Raw genomic sequence first — 22,132 nt, 5'->3', positions numbered from 1 at the left:
TTTTGGTAAGTGCTTGTTACTAACTGATCATAGTCACCAACTATGCATTTTAAATAGTCAAGAATGACAAGTGAGAGATACAGAGAAGAGTAAGTCTCTAGTAGTTCATTTTGTCTTTCATTTGCTCTTTTTCCTTCTCATGTTTTCTGTCACTTACCCACGCTTGCTCTTAGCTATTCTTTTGCTGGTCTTCATTTGAAACAAAGGGAGATCATTTCCTTCCTTCTTTTCTTCCCCCACCCCACTTTGGGATTTGTCTTTTACCCTGATCATGAAAATGCACACACAAAAAAGATTGACACAGAATTTCAGTAGAGTTGTGTTCATGAAGGAACTTAGGGGTAACAAAACACCATTGAGTTTAATAACTTCCTCAAATTATTGGAGGGCAAATAGTGGAAAAGGGATCCAAACCCATTAAACATTTCCAGAGGTATGTCACTATCATCTGGAATATTTTTACAAGTTAATAAACTGACTACACCTAAATCCAGATATGGAGGTAGACAGATGGATGAACATGTTACTTAGTTTTTAACTTTGAACAGGTTTCCTGACCACTCCAAGCCTGTTGTTTTCAGCCACAGATATTACAATACCTAACTTGCAGGGCTATTCTGATAGTAAGTTTAACAATACATCAAGATGCTTAGTGCGCTCCCTAGCATGAAGCATGTATGGATTTACATAAAGATTCATGTTATAAAAATTGGAAGTTGTTAAATTTATTTTTTATCCTACTATCAAATTTAGAAACTGTGCTTTCATCTAATGTTGTTTACCTAGCTGCTTGCTACTCTCCCACAAAAACTGAACTTTAGGAAAGACTTTTTCGATTTAGATGATATATATGTATTTCGCAGTGTGGGGTGGGGGGACCTTTATCAAGTAAACAGTATTATTTCCACTACCATTGTTTACTATTTGATTGATTGAAGTAGAATTTGCAAGCTTGTATATTAAACGTTGTGAAGATCACTGATGTCTGAACTCCAAATTTGACAAGGAATGGAGGGAGGAAGGACCAGACACACACTGTGTGAGGGATGTGAATAAGATTACACAAGTTTAGTTCCTTTTTTATTTAATCTCCAAAAATACAAAGGATAATGTTGCTGTGCTGTGTCTTTATGAAAATGACTGTGCATCTTATTATTCAACTTTCTATGCTTAATACATGATAAAATACTGATATTTAATAGGTTCTCAGTAATTATTTGGTGAAGGAATGAATGGGTCCATGAATAAATGATCTACATGAGAGGCACTTGGAAAACATTGAAAGGTTCTGCTGAGTTTTCTGATAGGAAGCCTATGTATTGTATGTATTGTTTTACTAGAGTATAATTATACATAGGTTAAACGTTCATAAAAAGGCAATTAAGTTTAAATTTCAAAGCTGTTAGGGATTCAAGAATGCCATATTATTAATGTCCTAATATATTTTGAAGTTAAGTTCAAATTTTAGCAATAAAATCAGTCATAATTTGAGATATGGTTTTTGGATGATTTGCTCACTGTTATCAAAATTCAGTAATACATGTGATATAGTGTGGTGATATTTATTCATAAAAGAACCCTCTGATTTAACAGTAACTTACAAATTTTCAACATACTTATTTTTCTTAAAATAGCAACATTTCATTGAGTTGGATGAAAATAGACTGAGATTATTGCAGAAATGCAAGGAACTTATGAAGAGAGCCAAGCAAGTATGTAACCTGGGTGCAGAGCAGACTGTTCCTCAAGAATATCAGACAGTAAGTATAAAAATATATAATGCTATAAGTTAATATATTTAACACAGTATTTTTAAGCTTAAAGTGTGTTAGGCATTGTACAGGGCCATGTAAAACATGATCTGCCATAAAAAGTGAGAGTTCCCCCCTGCCGCCATTTTTAAACTGAGTATGCATGTAATTTTGCTCAACAAATTTTTTCTTCATGATATTCAAATGGACACCATTTAGTCTTATTGCTTAGTACTAAAGTTATTCAGATACGCGTACCATTTTGCAAAATTATTTCTACCAAAACATTCATCCAATAAAAAGCTTTTTTCTCCAAGCACCGTTTTAGGAGAGGTTTGGGAGATGGGATATAATTTTTCCTGGAAAGGTAGTACTAGTAATTGATATATAAGAAACAGTACATAGAGGTAATAGAAAAACAAAGACAAAATGAAAATGTTTTCCTGGAAATCGGGGTGTTTATTTAGCATTCTTTGGGAGTGGATTCTTTATGACTAACATCTGTTGGTAAAGAAAAGAGCCTTTCCTTCTTCTCATTATGTGTACTTTATATACTGACATATCATTTAGTTAGTAAAATGAGAAGATACTGCCCTTTCCTGCCAGTTCTACACTGAGTAGGTAGCCCCTTGACCTGAAGCTTTATCTGACAGGTAGGGGTAATGCCTTGATTACCTTCTATCACACATTGAACAAAACACATACTTTGTTCTGTCTTGAAATTTATATTCTAGTCTGGAGGGTGGGGAGAACAAATCAAAAAGCAAATAGATTATGTTGGGAATAGCAGGAGGTGCTAAGAAGAAGAATAGTACAAGGTAAGAGGCCAGTGTCAGAGAAGGCTCCTTTGAGAAGATACTATTTTAGATGAGTCCTGAATGAACAGAAGAAATCAGTCAAGTGAACGTTTGAGAGAAAAGCATTCCAGGTAGAGAAAACAGCTCATTCAAAGCTCTTGAGGCAGAAGTATGTTTGGCTTGTTTCAGAATAGAAAGAATCTTAGGCTAAAATTTATTATCCAAGGAGGGCAGAAGTCAGATCCTGTAGGGCCTTATAGACCATAGAAGGAATTTGGGCTCTACTTTGAGATGAAGTCCACTGGAGTTTTAAACAGAAGATCAATAGAGGTAGGACAGCTGTTTGTAGAGCACTCCAGCTGCAATCTGGAGAATAAAGTAGGGATACAAGAATGGAAGATGACCATTTAGGGGATTATTGCTTTGGACCAGGCAAGAGACTCTTGTGGTGTGGATTAGAGTGGAAGCACAAAAGACAGAGCAGTTTACAGATTTGAGGTATCTTTTAATGACAGAACCAGCATGACTTACTAATGGTTTTGAATTGAAGGGTAGAGAGAGAATCCCTAAATTTTGCTAATTACTGAGATGGGAAAGATCGAAGGACAGATAGGTTTGCTTAAATTGGTGGGGAAGGTGGCTAAGTTGCAGATTTGTTTCACCATCTTAAATTTGTCTATTAGAATCAAATGAAGATATGAAATAAGTGTGTGGCACATGAGTTCAAAGCTCAAAGGGCAAGTTAGATTCAACAAAATAAACTATAAATATCTGAAAGCTTATAGAAGCTGAACTGCTTTCCAGATGGTTAGAGGGAAAAAAGACAGGTTAAGAATTAATGTAGCATGTTAGGATCTTTTACAGAGTTTTAAGATTCATTTTGTACATTGTAGTACATAAACTTTTGCAAGTTGTGCCGACAAAACATTGTACTGCTTGCCTGCCCCCACACTGCTCTAATTTGTCACTATTGTATAGTCTCAGAAGATAGTACTATGGTGAAATTCTACTGTCAAAGTAATTGGATTCTTAGGATGCTTTTATAGTTCTTCACAAGTACAGTATAAAGTTCTAACTTCTTGCTCTCTTTCAATGCCCCACATATTCTGGACCCATTCTACCAATTCAGCAAGTACCCACCATTCCAAATGGACACAACTCCTCACCCCCCATGGTATGCAGTGCTTTTTCTTTTTCTCCAAGCTCCTATCTCTCCTTTGCCTTACTTTTCCCTAGCTGTTTGCTTTAAGGCCCAGAGATGAATTCTAGGCCTCTGAATTCTGTTTCTTGTAGCTCCTGTAGCATGAACTGATAATTCCTTTCTCCAAATTCCATAACCAGTATGATGTGTACTGCTTATTTTAATACTCAACATCAATACATTGCCTTAAGGTGTTAGCTCATGTTATTAAGTATATACATTTTGTTTTCTTCTAAAGTATAAACCCCTTTTTGAAAGCAAAAAGCCATGTTTGTAATTCCTTTGATTCCTTACTGTGTTGTGCTAGCATGCTGTTCAACATACAGCAGACACTCAACAGAATATTTTCATTTTAATTATTTGAATTGAACTGTTTTCACTGTACCACGTATAATAATGGACAGTTTTTTCATTCTTTAGGCTTTCCAAGATCTTCCGAACACCTTGGATGAAATTGATGCTTTATTAACTGAGGAAAGATCAAGAGCATCTTGCTTCACAGGACTCAATCCTACAGTATGCTTCTTTCCCTAATGCCTCCGGCAGTCGCCACCACCAGCACAACTGCCCCCACCCCACACACACACAGTTCCCTCCAGTACTTGCCTCCCACTCTGTTCCTGCTGTCTAGCTTATTATTACCAAGAACTCTAGTACAATGTACTTTTAAATGCCAGATTCTGAATCTATTAGAATTTTAAATAGATTCTTCCTAAGGAACACAGTGTTCTGTTCCTTTTCTTTATAAAAAGAATACTTGGGCTAACCTGAAATACTGAGATGTCTTTTTTTTTTTTTTAATAAAAAGATGACATTTTTAGTATGTTGTAAGAACATAAATTAACTGCATACAAACAGTAGCATTTTCAATTAATGTTTTAATTGATGCAAAATTTTTTGTACCTTTATCCTTTGGTAGATTATTCTTAAAGATTTTTTTTCTGCCAGGTTGTTGAGGAATACACGAAAAGAGAAGAAGAAATAGAGCAATTAACTGAGGAACTAAAGATAAAGAAAGTTGAACTGGATAAATATAGAGAAAACATTTCACAGGTAATTATTCAACTTTTTCTCATGTGCATTAATAATATGGGAATGTAGAATAATGCAAAGTGAAATGATAACATTTCTAAGAAAAAAATGTATGTTCTCAGGACTAGATTGATATAATTTTTTTATATAAAGTTTTATATCAATGTAATAACACTTCTTTTACTTTGTATTTTTATATTGCTTTTACTTACAGGTAAAAGAAAGGTGGCTTAATCCTTTAAAAGAGCTGGTAGAAAAAATTAATGAAAAATTTAGCTATTTTTTTAGTTCTATGCAGTGTGCTGGTGAAGTTGACCTCCATACAGAAAATGAGGTAAAATTGCATTTGATATGTTTCCTGACAAGAATTTTAATTGTATGCTAAAAGTATATTTAAATTGTTTATTTACTCTAAAGTTATATCTGAAAATTGTTCTTACAAAAAAAAAAATGTCCAAACGAAAGAAGAGACCGTATATAGGATTCCATCAGGGTCACTTGTTGTTTTGAGGATGTTCTTCTTGGTGACATCTGAGATTAGCCACTAATACCTTACAGACTCTTTCCATATCCAGTCTAAGTAATGGTTATTCAGTTGTGATGAACAAATGCATTGCTTTTTGAAATCACTACTCCTCAAGTTTGAAGAGTCATATACAAATTGGCAAACATAACTGAAATATAGAATAGTATCAGTGGTTTCCTTTTGATCAAGAATTTGAGTTCATAAGAACAAAAATACTTTAAAAATTTGGTACTGATTTCTTGAACTATATACGTTTCATGCATTGCAATTGTGGGTAAAATAAGATTTCCATTAAGAACTATATGAAGAGATGAACAAGGATGTCCTTCAGAATAATTGGGAAAGAGGAGTGGGTGGAGCTATAGACGAAGCAAAATTGGTCATGTATGGATCACAGTTGAGACCAGTTGATTGAGCTTATTTGGGAGTTCTAATTTTGTAAATGTTGAAAATTTTCCCTAATAAAGCATTTCTTTTAAGGAGGAAGAAATGTGAAGCAAGGTAGTGCCTTTATTTCTCCTTAGGAATTTTGTCCCATTACTCCTTTATCTGTTTATTATGAAACATAAGGATTGCAAACATCATGTAACTGTAAGTTTTAGTAGAATATTAGACCTGCCAAGAGAATTGTCATCTACATATTCTGGGCTTGCTAGAAGGAAGAAATGTATTGTAATAACTTGTAATTTATAATATATTTCCTTTGTGCCAGAAACTGTGCCAAGCATTTCTAGGTTTGTCTTCTTTAATCTTCAGAACCATTCTATAAAGCAGGTACTTTTTATTGACTATGTTATAAATAAACTGAAACAATATTAGAACCACTTGCTCTCTACAAGCTCTAGAGGTCTCCAAAGATCTATTTAGATAAAACTGATATCATGAATAAGTCAATTTATAAGAGTAAAGAACTTCAATTTATTTTCAAAAAACAGTATAAAATTGCCAGAGAAAACTCTCACCTTTCATCAACTTTTTAAATGTTTTGCAGGAAGACTATGATAAATATGGAATTCGAATTAGAGTTAAATTTCGCAGTAGTACTCAACTGCATGAATTAACTCCTCATCATCAAAGTGGAGGTGAAAGAAGTGTTTCTACTATGTTATACTTGATGGCACTTCAGGAGCTTAATAGATGTCCATTTCGAGTAGTTGATGAAATCAATCAGGTATTGGTGGTTATTTTATTGGGTTTCACTGTATCTTGTAATAGATTTAAATCTAATCATTATTATTGTCTTTCTTTAGGGAATGGACCCAATTAATGAACGAAGAGTGTTTGAAATGGTTGTAAATACTGCTTGTAAAGAAAACACATCTCAGTATTTCTTTATTACACCAAAGGTAGGTAATAAGGAATCTAAAAATACTCACGTTACTTGGAAGTCCCTTATGGCTAAAACATGTAGCAGATTTTGGTCCAGTATGTATAAATAAGAGGAGGAACAGTCCCAAAATAGATTATAGTAAAGGGGGACAAGTTCCAATAACATACTTAATCAGAAACCTTATCATTAGAGGAAGAAAGTAGTAGGCATAGCATTATGTTCTAGAGCTGAGAGTGCCTCTGCTTTTTTGGCATTTATTCTTCCTCTAGGGAATTTCCTCTCTTAGCACTGAAAAATGCCAGAAAGCACTGGTCCTCCTCATTTCCTCAGAAAGGCCTGTTTTGCTCTGTCCTGGCTCAGAGGAAATCCTAAGTATCCTCAAAATCATCTGTTCACATAAAAAACAGACTTACCTTTACAGAACCATTACAATGGGAAATTTTCTTTTGTTACCTCTTGTGCTATGGGTCAATTATGAAACTGCTGTATAGCAATCAAAGATGTTTTTATTAATGTAACCAGATTTTTTAAAAGAAATTTCATTGGAGATCCTATCTTAAATTCAGTTTTTATCAAATAGTATAATCTTTTCTTATTCCAGCAGATACTGTGTGGAATAGCTAGATCTGTTAGTTGGCCTATAAATCAAACCACCCTGTTAATACACTTTTCAGGCTACCAATCTATTACAGTACCTGGACTATAGAAGTTGCTTGAAAGGTGTTTTGTGGATAAAAGAGTGAAATTATCCTAGGAAAGTTCTGGAGGATATACTTTTCCAGGGTCAGCCTAGGAAGCAGTGTGATCCCATTGGCCTGTGAATATAGAGGGCTCCCAAGATATGTTGACGAATCCTTAGGCCAGGTTTCAGATATGGTAATTCAAATAAAAATCACCATCTGGCAGGGTGTATGTTGAGTTGAGAACGTCATTAAGAGTTTCATTAATTTTACAAATAAAATATATTTGACTCTACACATGCAAGTTCAGAAAGTTGTGCTTAATATATAGCATTCTATGACAGTTTGTTTTAACACTTCACAGCTCCTTCAAAATCTTCCTTATTCTGAAAAGATGACAGTATTGTTTGTTTACAATGGTCCTCATATGCTGGAACCAAACAGATGGAATTTAAAGGCTTTCCAAAGGCGGCGGCGCCGTATTACATTCACTCAGCCTTCTCAATGAAAGTGAAGGGCAGGAACTTTGGGACTTTTCTGTTAAATCCTATATGTAAGTGTGGCTCAACTGAATAAAAGTTAGATTCATTAAGACTAAAGGATCAGTTACTTTTGAAACCTGCTATTAGATACAAATGGGTTGATGAAGAGAGACCATAATAACTTCTTTCTGTGGAACATCATCTGGTAGTAAAATTTAAATATTGTGTCCTTAGCACTCTGACAATAAGTGACTGGGTCCCCACTTTTACAGTATTTGCTACTCAAATCAGAACTACAGTGGAAGGGATTATCAGTTACAAGAAGTTTAGTTGATATGGGAACCCTGAGCTTTACTTGCAAAGTAATTTTAACTACTTTTAGAGTCTAAAGATGACTCTACAGCGTAAGTCCTAGTTTCTCCCAGTGTTATAATTTTTAAAATTTGGTATGGAAATGTGTAATGTATAGTAATAATTTATGACAAATCTATTCATTTCTTCCTATTAAAAAGATTACCTTATCTCCACTAGGAAATGGGATTTTAGGGACCTTTAAAAAAAAAGTTTTATGAAACTTGATACTGTAATTGTATTGGTATCTCAAAGGAGGGAGAAGTACTGGGAGCAGGACTTCTTTGAAATGCCACAAGATGGCCACTAGATGATGCAGAATGCAACCAAAAGATTGACAGAGACTAAAGTGGCAAGAATTTTTAAAGAATAACCCTATAAAATGTGGGTGGGTCTTTTTAGGGTTAATCATTTTTGTTTTCTTAATTTAAAGTCAATTTTTACATCTTAAATTTCTACAGCATTTTTATAATTATTTTTAGTAAAGTTTTTCTTAACATTTCTTACACTGGTTTCTACAGTTTATATTTAAAATTTCTCAGTGTTACGTAGAGTGAGCAAAAGCATTGATTTGTTTAAAACCATAATATTTTTAGACCTTAAGCTTATGTAGGTCCTTTTAATTTACAGTGTTGATCCTACCCCAGTATCTTAGAAAATCTAATTTAAACTGTTCTTGGAGCATGGAAGAATCAGATTAGAAAATCATTTGTTTATCTCTGAGTTATACTAATTAACAGTGCCAAAACATTCTATTCTTTAAAATCTTGTAAAATAAAGAACTGGAGCAAGGACATATCTTTAAACGGTGGATTGGATCTGTAGAGGTAATGACAATTATTTTTTTGACTTGGTAGCTTGACTAAATTGAAAGATTGCATTCAGTTTGGGTTTTATATGTTCTTAAATAGCTACTGAAATTTATATTCTTGTTAAGTCAAAAAGTAATGAAAGTCTTCATCCTCTTATTTGGACATTTTCTCTTTAAAAAGCTATTTTTTTCTTTATAAAAATTTTAAAAGAACCTTCCCCTCTTAAATTAAGTCTAATGCATATACTATGAAAATATTTTAAAATAACATTTTTACTAGTGCAAACAACTCATGTAAACATTGAAAATGCTGGTAACATGTTAGTAAATGAATGTTACCAAATGTTTTGTTGTTAAATACTTTGTTTTCCATCAAAGTACCTTTACTTAATATGTGCTTGGTGTAGTTCATTTATTGTCTAAGTGCCAGTCATCTTATTTCTACAAAATGATCATCAATGTGAGAAAAGTTTGAAGATTTTTTTCAGTTTACATATGCCAGTAATTATTCCAAACCTTGTTTATAAGCATTTTTATCTCTAGTGGACAAATACTTGGTTTTACACTGAAAGTTGAGCTTCGAAGAATAAATTATGTATTTTAACATTAATAAAATAGTAAGTTCTGCACAATAACTCAGCCACTTGAAACTTCACATATTTTCTGAAAAAGTTGATTTTAATTAAAAATTGTAAAAACTTCATATAATAGTCTTGTTTGATGAATAAAATATTTAAAACCCTAAAAGGTGACAAGCAATTATTTGTAATGACAAAATCTTAATTGATTTGCCTAAGGTTTTTGCATTAAAAGGAAAGATTTCTTGCTGTTTTCTAATTATCTTTTGGACGTGTGTTTATTTTCTTTGGAGTATGAATCTTTAGTGTCTAAAAAAATGTAATTTGGGGGAATTCCTGGTGGTCCAGTGGTTAGGACTTTGTGCTTTCACTGTCAAGGGCCCAGGTTCAGTCCCTGGTCAGGGAACTAAGATCCTGCAAGCTGTGCAGCATGGCCAAAAAAAAAAAAAAAAAAGGTGTAATTTTGTCCTGCTAGTATGTATCTGCAGGTATAACTGGAAAAAAACTCTTTGTGGGAAATGCTACTTTGTTGGTAATAAATGCTGTATTTTCATGTTCTTTTAGTGTATGTCTTTTTAAATGAGCACTGTTTTTTATATACTTTGAATCTTTGTAAGAGTCATTTTGGTTTTCAGATTTGCTAAAAAGTCTATTGAATGCCTACCATTTACAGAATACTGTTTGGAAGTCTATGTTCAAAAGGTTAGAAAATTTAGTCCCTTGTCTCGCTGCAAGGTGATCTTAGTCTAAATAAAGCCATAAATTCCAGGACAAAAAGGTATTTAAATCATCTAAAGAAACCAATTACAAGGTAAGTATAAATATTTTTAGATTGAAACCTTAGATGGCCTGAAGAGAGCCTTGAATATGGCATCTTTACCTATATGGCTGTGTACTTAGTCAAATTTGAGCCACTGTGTTACTCAAAAGGGAGAGGGTGAATAGTGGAGACAAGGAGGCATCTCTGCCGTGATCCAGAGAGTCACCCTGTGGTTTGCTGACTGTTTTCAGAGAAAAGACTTGGTAGGCTTTCATCACAGTCATAAAAATCCAGTTGTCACAGCCTTCAAGACTTCTATGTATCTCCCCCCGCTGCCCTCATCTAAAGTATCATCCCTAAGCCACTAATATATATCACTGGCAAAACACAATGATGTATATTTTGAAGAATAAAAAATACAGCCTACAGTGTCAAGAAACTTAGTTCAGGGTGGTGATTCCAGTTCAAGATGTCAAACCCCATCCTGAAGATCCTGAACTTACCTTTTACCACAGACAAACTGTGTCTACAGTTATATAATAGAAAATTCCTCATCACTGGCTGAGTGACAATCACACATCAAGCAAGCAGGTAGGAGAGGCTGGAACAAACTCACCATAACCGCCACCCCCAGTGGGTCCCAAATTGGAAGAGAACTGAAAACCCAGAGCTTCTTGATGAAAAATGAGGAGTTTGAACCCCACATCAGGCGCTCCAACTTTTAAGACTTGCACCTGGAAGAGAAGCCCCCATCTGATTTTGATAACCATTGAGGCTTGTGTCCTGAGACCCAAACTGTAGTGATCTGAGAAGTGATTCTTCAGAGGCTAGACTCTCAGTCTTCTCAGACTCTCTCCTGCCCAGGGCCCAGCTCAGAAGCAACAGATCACACCCAGACATAAAGTGAAGGAGGCTCACCTGCTTAAACTGAAGCATCAGTCTGCCTGAGAAAAAGCATCTACTCTGACATACACGTGTAGGAGTTAGTTGGTGGGGACAGAGAACAGGCAAGTGCTGTTTTCATGCCCATGCCCCAGAATACAAGTATCTCCTGGACAAGAGGGTTCACATCTGATGCCCTGGTTTTGCTGGCTACTGCCCAGAGGACACCTCTGGACCACCTAGCTCTGGAGGCCAGGAGAGCTTATGTTCCTGGACCCTTGGGACTATAACAATCAGTGTCACCAGAAAAATCTGTGTTCTGATTTTTGTGGCTGCTGCCAGTGGGCACCTCCACACTCCCTGGTTCTGGTAACCATGGGACTTATGACAACGGGTCCCATGGAACAGTAGTGAATGGAGAAAAAGTTGTTAAAAAGCTGCCATCTGCAGAGCACAGCAAGAGGCACTGGACCCAGGAGCTCAGTCTTTATGAAGAATGAGGGCCTATTAAAAATAATGTCTGCAGCCTGAGGGACAGTCTTCCGATTAATCACTCATCTGGGGCTGTCTGAATATTTTGCAGAAGTCTGGGAGAGAGGTACTATCTTCAGGCTCTCCCTTTGCCATGCTCTAGAGTGCCAGTGCCTCCCAGAGGGGAGCTTTACATGTTTGGTATCCTCGTTTTCCCACCCAGTCCTTACTCTTTGCAGCTTCTGCCTAGCGGGGGATGCCTGGCTGTGATGGCCGGGGGGGCTTACATTCCTGGGTCCCACAGGACTGTGATTATCATAGAGATGGTTCTAGGCAGAGCATGGCCACAGACAGCAGACTGAAGTAACCTCTCACCCTAGTCTTTCTGTGATGTAGCTTCTATCTGTCCTGGAGCTATGACCTGAGAAGCAGGCTTCAGGTCTGGCATACACTTTGAGGCCTCCAAAGTTATTCTCAGGGCATATAGGCTACAGATGCCACCCTGGCACTCCTGCCTTGCTCCAGATGGCTGGTATTTCCCAGAAAAGAGCTTATACATGTGTCTGGAGGCACAGCTTTTTTGACTGCCACCCAGGCACACCTCCAAATTTCCTGATTCTGGTGGCCAACAAGGTTTACATTTGCAGTCCCATAGGACTGCATACATGTCCATACTCTTAAAAGTTGCTGCCTGAGGATCTGACTTCTAATCAGCCTGAATCTAGGTAATGAGAACCTCCCTAGGCACACCCTCAACTACTAGGAGCTGTTAACAATATGATAGGCTGTGTGGACAATCACCAAAGTTTGAGAGAACAAGAGGCTAGGGCAGGGTTGAATAAGTTTCATCCACAAAAAGCCATTCTTTTTAGACTGAGAGAGGTCATTGTTTTATCTACTGCAAGAAACCAACACAGGGAGTCAAGAAATGGAGAGAGAGAGGAATAAACAATAAGATAAATAATAAGATAAAAGCTCCAGGGGTTGGGGCAGAGGCAAACTTAATAAAATGGAGATGAGTAATTTATGTTCAAAGAAATGATTATGAAGATGCTCACCAAACGAGTAGAATAAATGAATACAGTGAAACTTTCAGTGAAGAGTTGGAAGACAAAGTATCAAATATAAATCACAGAGCTGAAAAATAATAATTGAACTGAATATGAAAAGTACACTATGAAATTGAAAAGTTCAGCAGGAGACTAAGTAGAATTAATCACCAAGTCGAAGACAAGGCAGTGAAATTCACCCAATCAGAGCAGCAAGAGGGAAAAAAAATGAAAAAAAGATAGGGTAAGGGTTTTATGGGAAACTTATCAAATAAGGCTAACATTCACATTTTAGAGCTCCCAGAAAGAAGACAGAAATGGGCAGAGAAATTATTTGAAGATAAATGGCTCAAAGCTTGCCTAAACTAGGTAAGGAAACAGCATCCTGAGGCAAGAAAAAAAAGGAGGACTCATAAATAAAATCAGAAATGAAAGAAGATATTTTATAGTTGGTACCACAGAAATACTAAGAATCATAAAAGACCAATATGAATAATATGCCAAGAGATTAGATGATCTAGAAGAAATGGACAAATTCCTAGAGACATAACAGCCTATCAAGTCAGTTGTGAAAAATCTGAACAGACTGATTGCTGATAATGAGACTATATTTGGTAATCAGAAACTCCCCAACAGACAAAGTTCAGAATTAAGTGGCTTCATTGGTGCATTCAACCAAACATTCTAAGGAGAATTAACACCCAACCTTTTCAAACTCTTCCAAAATTTAAAAAAAAAAAGGAAACTCTTCCAAACTCAGTCTACAGGGCCAGCATTATCCTGATACCAAAACCAGACAAAGATGCCACAAGAAATCTTAAGGCCAGTATCCCTAGTTAACACAAATGTAAAAATCCTCACCTAAATATTAGCAATCCAAATTCAACAATATGCTAATAAGCGGGCCACACATACACCAAGATCAAGTGGGATTTATTCCAGGGATACAAAAATTAACAAAATGAAGAATATAAATCATATGCATCTCATTAGATGCAAGAAAATATCTAGACTTCAACATCAATTCGTAATAAAACACTCAAAAGTAGGGACAGAAGTAACATACCTCAACATAACAAAGGCCATATATGACAGTCCCAGAACTAACATCATATTTAACAGTATAATGCTGACAGCTTTTCCTCTGAACAGCAGGAACAAGACAAGGATGCCTACTTTCACCACTTACATTCAACAGAGTACTGAAAGCCCTAATGAGGAATTAACCAAGAAAAACGAATAAAAGGCACATCCAAATTGGCAAGAAAAAACTAAAACTGTCACTAGTTATAGAAGATATGATACAGAAAGCCCTTAAGACCCTAGAAAAAAACTTACAATAAATGAATTCAGAAATGTTTCAGGATACAGGATCAATGCAAAAAATGTTGCATTTTTATATGCTAATAAAAACAATCTTGCAGTTATATAAAAAAGAATAAAATACTTAGAAATGAATTAACCAAGGAGGTGAAAGGCCTGTATATTGAAAAGTACAAGATATTAGTGAAAGAAATTGAATAAAAAGATAACTCTCTGTTAATGGGAAGATTTTGTTAAAATGTCCAAACTACCCAAAGCAATCTAATTCAGTGCAATTCCTAACAAAATTCCAATGGCATTTTTCACAGAAGTAGAAGCAACAATTCTAAAATTCATACAGAACCAAAAGAGACACTGAATAGCCAAAGCATTCTTGAGAAAGCTGGAGCATCACACACCCTCATTTCAAACTACAGGTGGCCCTTCAATAAGAGCAGAGACATTACCCTGCCGACTAAGGTCCATCTAGTCAAGGCTATGGTTTTTCCAGTGGTCGTGTGTGGATGAGAGAGTTGGACTGTGAAGAAGGCTGAGCGCCGAAGAATTGATGCTTTTGAACTGTGGTGTTGGAGAAGACTTGAGGGTCCCTTTGACTGCAAGGAGATCCAACCAGTCCATTCTGAAGGAGATCAACCCTGGGATTTCCTTGGAAGGAATGATGCTAAAGCTGAAGCTCCAGTACTTTGGACACCTCATGCGAAGAGTTGACTCATTGGAAAAGACTCTGTTGCTGGGAGGGATTGGGGGCAGGAGGAGAAGGGGACGACCGAGGGTGAGATGGCTGGATGGCATCACTGACTCGATGGACGTGAGTCTGAGTGAACTCTGGGAGTTGGTGATGGACAGGGAGGCCTGGCGTGCTGTGATTCATGGGCTCGCAAAGAGTCGGATACGACTAAGCAACTGAACTGAGCTGAACTGAAGGGGACCAACCTTCCTCACAGTCATCTGTGTGTATAATGTAACAGCCAGCCCTCCATATTTGCAGTACCATACCCAAGGATTCAATGATTGTGTAGTACTGCAGTATGTATTCAGTGAAAATTTCAGGTATAAGTAAATCCATGCAGATCAAACCAATGTTGTAAGGGTCCACTTAACATTACAGAATTATTGTGTGTGTGTGTATATATAACTTTATCGGCATAGAAACAATTACACAGGTCAGTGGAACAGAAATGAGAGCCCAGAAATAAACCTACACGTATGTGATCAGTTAATTTATGACAAAAGAGTTAAGAATATACAGCAGGGAAGGGGCAATCTCTTTAAGAAATGACATTGGAAAAGTAAACAGATTGGACAACAAACTAAAAAGCTTCTGCACAGGAAAGGAAACCAGTAACAAAATGAAAAGGCAACCTAATGAATGGGAGAAAATATCTGCAAATAATATATCTGATAAAGGATTAACATTCAAAGTATATAAAGAACTCATATAGCTTAATATGAAAAAATAAGTCTGCCTATTTAAAAGTGGATGAAGGATCTGAATAGACATTTTTCCAAAGAAGATACAGTTTTAGCCAGACTTATCAAGAATAAACAGAAAAGGGTCCAAATCAGTAGAATTCTGAAATTAAAATAGGTTATTACCAACATCGCAGAAATACAAAAGACATTAAGAGACTACTAAAAGCAACTATCTAAATAGAATTGCCCCCCCCAAAAAAGAGGTCCTTTTCATCATAGGGGACAGGAGTGCAAAAGTGATAAGTCAAGAGATACCTGGATTAACAGGCAAGTTTGGCCATGGAGTACAAAGTAAAGCAGGGCAAAGGCTAACAGTTTTGCTAAGAGAACGCACCGGTCATAGATAACACCCTCTTCCAACAACGCAAGAGACGACTCTACACATGGACATCACCAGACGGTCAATACCGAAATCAGGCTGTTTCTATTCTTTGCACCCAAAGATGGAGTAGCTCTATACAGTCAGCAAAAAACAAGACCTGGAGCTGGCTGTGGGTGGCTCAGATCATCAGCTCCTTATTGAAAATTTCAGGCTCAAATTAAAGAAAGTAGGGAAAACCACTAGGCCATTTGGGTATGACCTAAGTCAAATCCCTTATGATTATACAGTGGAAGTGGCAGATTCAAGGGATTAGATCTGATAGAGTGCCTAAAGAACTATAGATAGAGGTTCATAATATTCAGGAAGTGCTGAACAAAATTATCCCAAAGAAAAGAAATACAAGGCAAAGTGATTGAGGAGTCCTTACAAATACCCAAGAAAAGAAGAGAAGTGAAAGGCAAAGGAGAAAGGGAAAGATATATCCATCTGAATGTAGAGTTCCAAAGAATAGCAAGGAGAGGTAAGAAAGCCTTCCTCAGTGATCAATGCAAAGAAATAGAGGAAAACAATAGAATGGGCAAAACTAGAGATCTCTTCAAAAACACTAGAGATACCCAGGGAACATTTCATGAAAAGATGAGCACAATAAAGAAAAAGACAGCAAGGACCTAACAGAAGCAGAAGAGATTAACAGGCAGTGGCAAGAATACACAGAGTTCAGTCGCTCAGTCGTGTCCGACTCTTTGCGAGCCCATGAATCACAGCACGCCAGGCCTCCCTGTCCATCACCATCTCCCAGAGTTCACTCAGACTCACGTCCATCGAGTCCGTGATGCCATCCAGCCATCTCATCCTCTGTCGTCCCCTTCTCCTGCCCCCAATCCCTCCCAGCATCAGAGTCTTTTCCAATGAGTCAGCTCTTCACATGAGGTGGCCAAAGTACTGGAGCTTCAGCTTTAGCATCATTCCTTCCAGAGAAATCCCAGGGTTGATCTTCAGAATGGACTGGTTGGATCTCTTTGCAGTCTAAGGGACTCTCAGGAGTCTTCTCCAACACCACAGTTCAAAAGCATCAATTCTTCGGCGCTCAGCCTTCACAGTCCAACTCTCACATCCATACATGACCACAGGGGAAACCATAGCCTTGACTAGATGGACCTTAGTTGGCAAAGTAATGTCTCTGCTTTTGAATATACTATCTAGGTTGGTCAGAACTATTCTTCCAAGGAGTAAGCGTCTTTTAATTTCATGGCTGTAGTCACCATCTGCAGTGATTTTGGAGCACCCCAAAATAAAGTCTGCCACTGTTTCTACTGTTTCCCCATCTATTTCCCATGAAGTGATGGGACCGGATGCCATGATCTTAGTTTTCTGAATGTTGAGATTTAAGCCAACTTTTTTGCTTTCCTCTTTAACTTTCATCAAGAGGCATTTTAGTTCCTCTTCACTTTCTGCCATAAGGGTGGTGTCATTTGCATATCTGAGGTTATTGTTATTTCTCCCGGCAATCTTGATTCCAGCTTGTGTTTCTTCCAGTCCAGCGTTTCTCATGATGTATTCTGCATATAAGTTAAATAAGCAGGGTGACAATATACAGCCTTGACGTACTCCTTTTCCTATTTGGAACCAGTCTGTTGTTCCATGTCCAGTTCTAACTCTTGCTTCCTGAGCTGCATACAGGTTTCTTACGAGGCAGGTCAGGTGGTCTGGTATTCCCATCTCTTTCAGAATTTTCCACAGTTTATTGTGATCCACACAGTCAAAGGCTTTGGCATAGTCAATAAAGCAGAAATAGATGTTTTTCTGGAACTAACTGTACAAAGAAGTTCTTAATGACCTGGATAACCGCAGGCTGCCCTCCACTCCTGGGCAAGCAGATTGACCTCAGGGTGGGCAACGGCAGTGGAAAAGCTGGGGCACCCTCTGCTCCTGGGCATCATCCACCATCAACTCCAGCCTTACCCAGACCCCCTTCCCAACGACCCCTGCAGGGCTTCTGCCTCAGCACCAGGACAGCACAATGACCAACATCCAATGAATGGCTGGTAAAGGTTTACACACTTAATGAGGACCAGCAGTGGGACAACTAGGGCACCGGGCATGTCATCCAGCTATGTAGAAGCTGAAGCAGATATCCCTGCTAGTCAGGGCTTGACAAGATATGGTCCACTGGAGAAGAGAATGGCAAACCAGTATTCTTGCCTTGAGAACTCTACGAACAATATGGAAAGGCAAAAAGATACAACACTGAAAGATGAGCTCCCTAGGTTGGTAGGTGTCCAATATGCTACTGGGGAAGAGCAGAGAAACAGCTCTAGAAAGAATGAAGAGATTGTGCCAAAGCAGAAACAATGCCCAGTTGTGGGTATCTGGTGGTGAAAGTAAACTCTGATGCTGTAAAAAACAGTATTGCATAGGAACCTGGAATGTTAGGTTCATCAATCAAGGGAAATTGGATGTGGTCAAGCAAGAGATAGCAAGACAGTGTTTTAGGAATCAGTGAACTAAAATGGATGGGAATGAGCAAATTTAATTTAGATGACCATTATATCTACTACTGTGGGCAAGAATACCTTAGAAGGAATGGAGTAGCCCTCACAGTCAACCAGAGTCCAAAATGTAGTACTTGGGTGCAGTCTCAAAAATGACAGAATGATCTTGGTTTGTTTCTAAGGCAAACCATTCAACACTATGATTATCCAAATCTATGCCCCAACAACTAATGCTGAAGAAGCTGGAGTCGAATGATTCTCTGAAGACGTAAAAGACCTCCTAAAATTAACACCAAAAAAAAGATGTCTTTTTCAACATAGGGGACTGGAATGCAAAAGTAGGAAGTCAAGAGATACCTGGAGTAACAGGCAAGTTTGGCCGTGGAGTGCAAAATGAAAGAGGGAAAAGACTAACACAGTTTTGCCAAGAGAATGCACTGGTGATAGCAAACACTCTTTTCCAACAACACGAGATAACTCTTCATGTGGACATCACCAGATGGTCAATACAGAAATCAGATGGATTATGATGGAGAAGCTCTATATAATCAGCAAAAACAAGACCTGGAGCTAACTGGCTCAGATGATCAGCTCCTTACTGCAAACTTCAGGCTTAAATTGAAGATAGTAGGGAAAAACCACTAGGCCATTCAGATATGACCTAAATCAAATCCCATATGATTATATAGTGGAGGTGACGAATAAGGTTCAAGGGACTATATCTGGTAGACAGTGCCTGAAGAACTATGGATGGAGGTTCATATCTTTCTACAGGAAGTGGTGATGGAAACTGTCCCCAAGAAAAAGAAATGCAAGAAGGAGAATGGTTGTCTGAGGAGGCCTTACAAATACCTGAGAAAAAGAAGAGAAGCAAAAGGCAAAGGAGAAAGAAAAAGATCTACCCAACTGAATAGCAAGGAGAGATAAGAAAGCCATAAGTGAACAATCCAAAGAAATAGAGGAAAACAATACAATGGGAAAGACCAGAGGGATCTCTTTGAGAAAATTAGAGATACCAAGGGAACATTTCATGCAAAGATGAGCACAATAAAGGACACAAATGGTAAAGAACTAACAGACACAGAAGACATTAAGAAGAGGTGGCAAGAACAGAAGAATTACACAAAAAAGATCTTAATGACCAGGACAACAATGATGGTGTGGTCACTCACCAAGAGCCAGACATCCTGGAATGTGAAGTTGAGTGGGCCTTAGGAAGCATTAGTACAAACAGAGCTAGTGGAGGTGACGGAATTCCAGCTGAGCTATTTCTAATCCTAAAAAATGATACTGTGAAAGTGTTGCACTCATGTAAGCGAATTTGGAAAACTCAGCAGTGGCCACTGGACCGGAAAAGGTCAGTTTCCATTCTAATCCCAAAGAAGAGCAATGCCAAAGAATGTTCAAACTACCACACAATTGCACTTGTTTCACATGCTAGCAAGGTTTTGCTTAAAATCCTTCAAAAGCTAGGATTTAGCAGTACATGAATCAAGAATTTCCAGATGTACAAATAGCATTTAGAAAAGGCAGAGAAACCAGAGATCAAATTGCCAACATCTGCTGGATCATAGAAAAAGGGAATTCCAGAAAAAACATCTACTCTGCTTCATTGACTATGCTAAAACCTCTGACTGTGCATCACAACAAACTGTGGAAAATTCTGAAAGAGATGGGAATACTAGATTACCTTACCTGCCCACTGAGAAACCTGTATGTAGGTCAAGAAGCAACAGTTAGAACCAGACATGGAATAAGAGACTGGTTCAAAACTGGGGAAAGAGTACATCAAGGCTGTATAGTGTCACCCTGTTTATTTAATTTATATGCAGAAGACATGCAAAATGCCAGGCTAGATGAAACACAAACTGGAATCAAGATTGCTGGGAGAAATATTAATAATCTCAGATATGCAGATGATATCACTCTATTGGCAGAAAACAAAGAGGAATTAAAAGAGCCTCTTGATGAAGGAGAAAGAGGAGAGCGAAAAAGCTGGCTTAAAACTCAACCTTCAAAGATGGCAGGGTAAAAGGACATGGGCTCCTTTCCTCCTGCAAGAGCACCAAAATCACAACTAGCTGTTGAATAATCATCAACAGAATGGTGCTGGAACTGATGAAAAACAGATACCTCGTGTCCAAAGACAAAGTAGAAGCCACAGCAAGACAGCAGGAGGGGCACAATCACAATAAAATCAAATCCAATACCCACCAAATGGAGAACAAATAATACCAAAGTGGAGAACAATAATAGCAAAGAAGTTCTCCCACTGTTGTGAAGGTTCAGAACCCCATATCAGGCTTCCCAGCCTGGGGACGCAACAAAGTGACAGTGAATCTGACCTTGAAGGCCAGCAGATTTGATTACAAGGCTTCCACAGAACTGGGAGAAACAGAGACTCCAGTCTTAGAGGACACAAACAAAACCTTGTGTACACCAAGGCTCAGAGGAAAGGAGCAGTGACTCTACAAGAGACTGAACCAAAACTACTAGTTTACTAGTGTTGGAGGGTCTCTGTAGAGGCTTGGGTCACTAGGGGCTCACCACAGGGATGGAGGAGGGACTGACAACAGCAGTCTGGGAAGGTCCCCTTTGGTGTAAACCCTCTTGGAGGTCTCCAGTAATCCAACCATTGCCCTCGAAGACCAGAGGGCTGGGTCGCCTCAGGCCAAAAAACTACCAGGGAGAAAGCACAACCCTCCTCAACTGGATTAAAGCTTTACTGAGCAAGGCCCTGACCACCAGAGCAAGACTCAGTGCTTCTCATCACCACTCCCTTCCATCAGGAAGCTTACATTATATTTTAAGTCACTCAGTCATGTCCAACTCTTTGCTACCCCATGGACTATGTAAGCCATGGAATTCTCCAGGCCAGAATACTGGAGTTGGTAACCTTTCCCTTCTCAAGAGGATTTTCCCAACCCAGGGATCAAACCCAAGTCTCCCACCTTGCAGGTGGATTCTTTACTGTCTCAGCCACCAGGGAAGCCCAAGAATACTGGAGTGGGTAGCCTATCCCTTCTCCAGGGGATCTTCCTGACCCCGGAATTGAACCCGGGGTCTTGTGCATTACAGGTGGATTCTTTACCAGCTGAGCCACCAGGGAAACCCACACAAGCCTCTTAGCCTCCTCCATCAGATGTCAGACAGAAGAATCAAGAACAACCACAACCCCACAGTGACAAAATTACAGAAAGTTAATCAGCATGAAAAAGCAGAAAGTTATGTTCCAGTTGAAGGGACAAGATAGAACCCCAGAGAAACAATTAAATTAGAGATAGGCAACCTTTCAGAAAAAGAATTCAGAATGATAGTGAAGATGATTCAGGATCTCAGAAAAAGAATGGAGACAAAGATTGAGAAGATGCAAGAAATGTTTACCAAAGACCTAGAAGAACTAAAGAACAAACAGAGATGAATCACTAGAAGGAATCAATACCAGAATAACTGAGGCAGAACAATGGATAAATGACCTGGAGGACAGAATGGTAGAAATCACTGCCACAGAACAGAACATAGGAAAAGGAATGAAAAGAAATGAAAACAGCCTAAAAGACCCCTGGGACAACAATAAATGCACAAGCTTTCATATTACAGAGGTCCCAGCATGAGGAGAGAGAAAGGGGACCTGAGAAAATATTTGAGGACATACTAGCTGAAAACTTCCCTAACATGGAAAAGGAAGTAATCAACCAAGTCCGGCAGGCATAGAGTCCCAGGCAGGATAAACTCAAGGAAGAACACACCAAGACACATAGTAATCAAACTGACAAAAATTAAAGAGATAAAATATTAAAAGCAACAAGGGAAAAATGACA

General features: G+C 38.0%; 1 protein-coding gene across 6 annotated transcripts in view; it reads left to right on the top strand.

The window, feature by feature from the left end:
- SMC5 (structural maintenance of chromosomes 5) overlaps nucleotides 1-10,097 on the top strand; it is a 104,760-nt gene extending 94,663 nt beyond the window's left edge. For 2 of the 6 annotated variants that reach the window (XM_004004322.6, XM_042243360.1), the window contains 8 exons: nucleotides 1,635-1,760; nucleotides 3,678-3,722; nucleotides 4,170-4,265; nucleotides 4,698-4,802; nucleotides 4,996-5,115; nucleotides 6,299-6,478; nucleotides 6,558-6,653; nucleotides 7,682-10,097. In XM_004004322.6, coding sequence (XP_004004371.1) covers nucleotides 1,635-1,760; nucleotides 3,678-3,722; nucleotides 4,170-4,265; nucleotides 4,698-4,802; nucleotides 4,996-5,115; nucleotides 6,299-6,478; nucleotides 6,558-6,653; nucleotides 7,682-7,825 — 912 coding nt within the window. In that variant the 3' untranslated portion in view covers nucleotides 7,826-10,097. Of the gene's footprint in view, nucleotides 1-1,634; nucleotides 1,761-3,651; nucleotides 3,723-4,169; nucleotides 4,266-4,697; nucleotides 4,807-4,995; nucleotides 5,116-6,298; nucleotides 6,479-6,557; nucleotides 6,654-7,681 lie in introns of those variants that run through there. The other 4 variants (XM_012123325.5, XM_042243359.2, XM_060409381.1 and 1 more) reach the window with 4 other exon arrangements.
- Nucleotides 10,098-22,132: the final 12,035 nt, after the last annotated feature.

Source organism: Ovis aries, chromosome 2 (genome assembly GCF_016772045.2).
Source record: "Ovis aries strain OAR_USU_Benz2616 breed Rambouillet chromosome 2, ARS-UI_Ramb_v3.0, whole genome shotgun sequence".
Lineage (NCBI taxonomy): Eukaryota > Metazoa > Chordata > Mammalia > Artiodactyla > Bovidae > Ovis > Ovis aries.
This window is presented reverse-complemented; position numbering and strand designations above follow the sequence as displayed.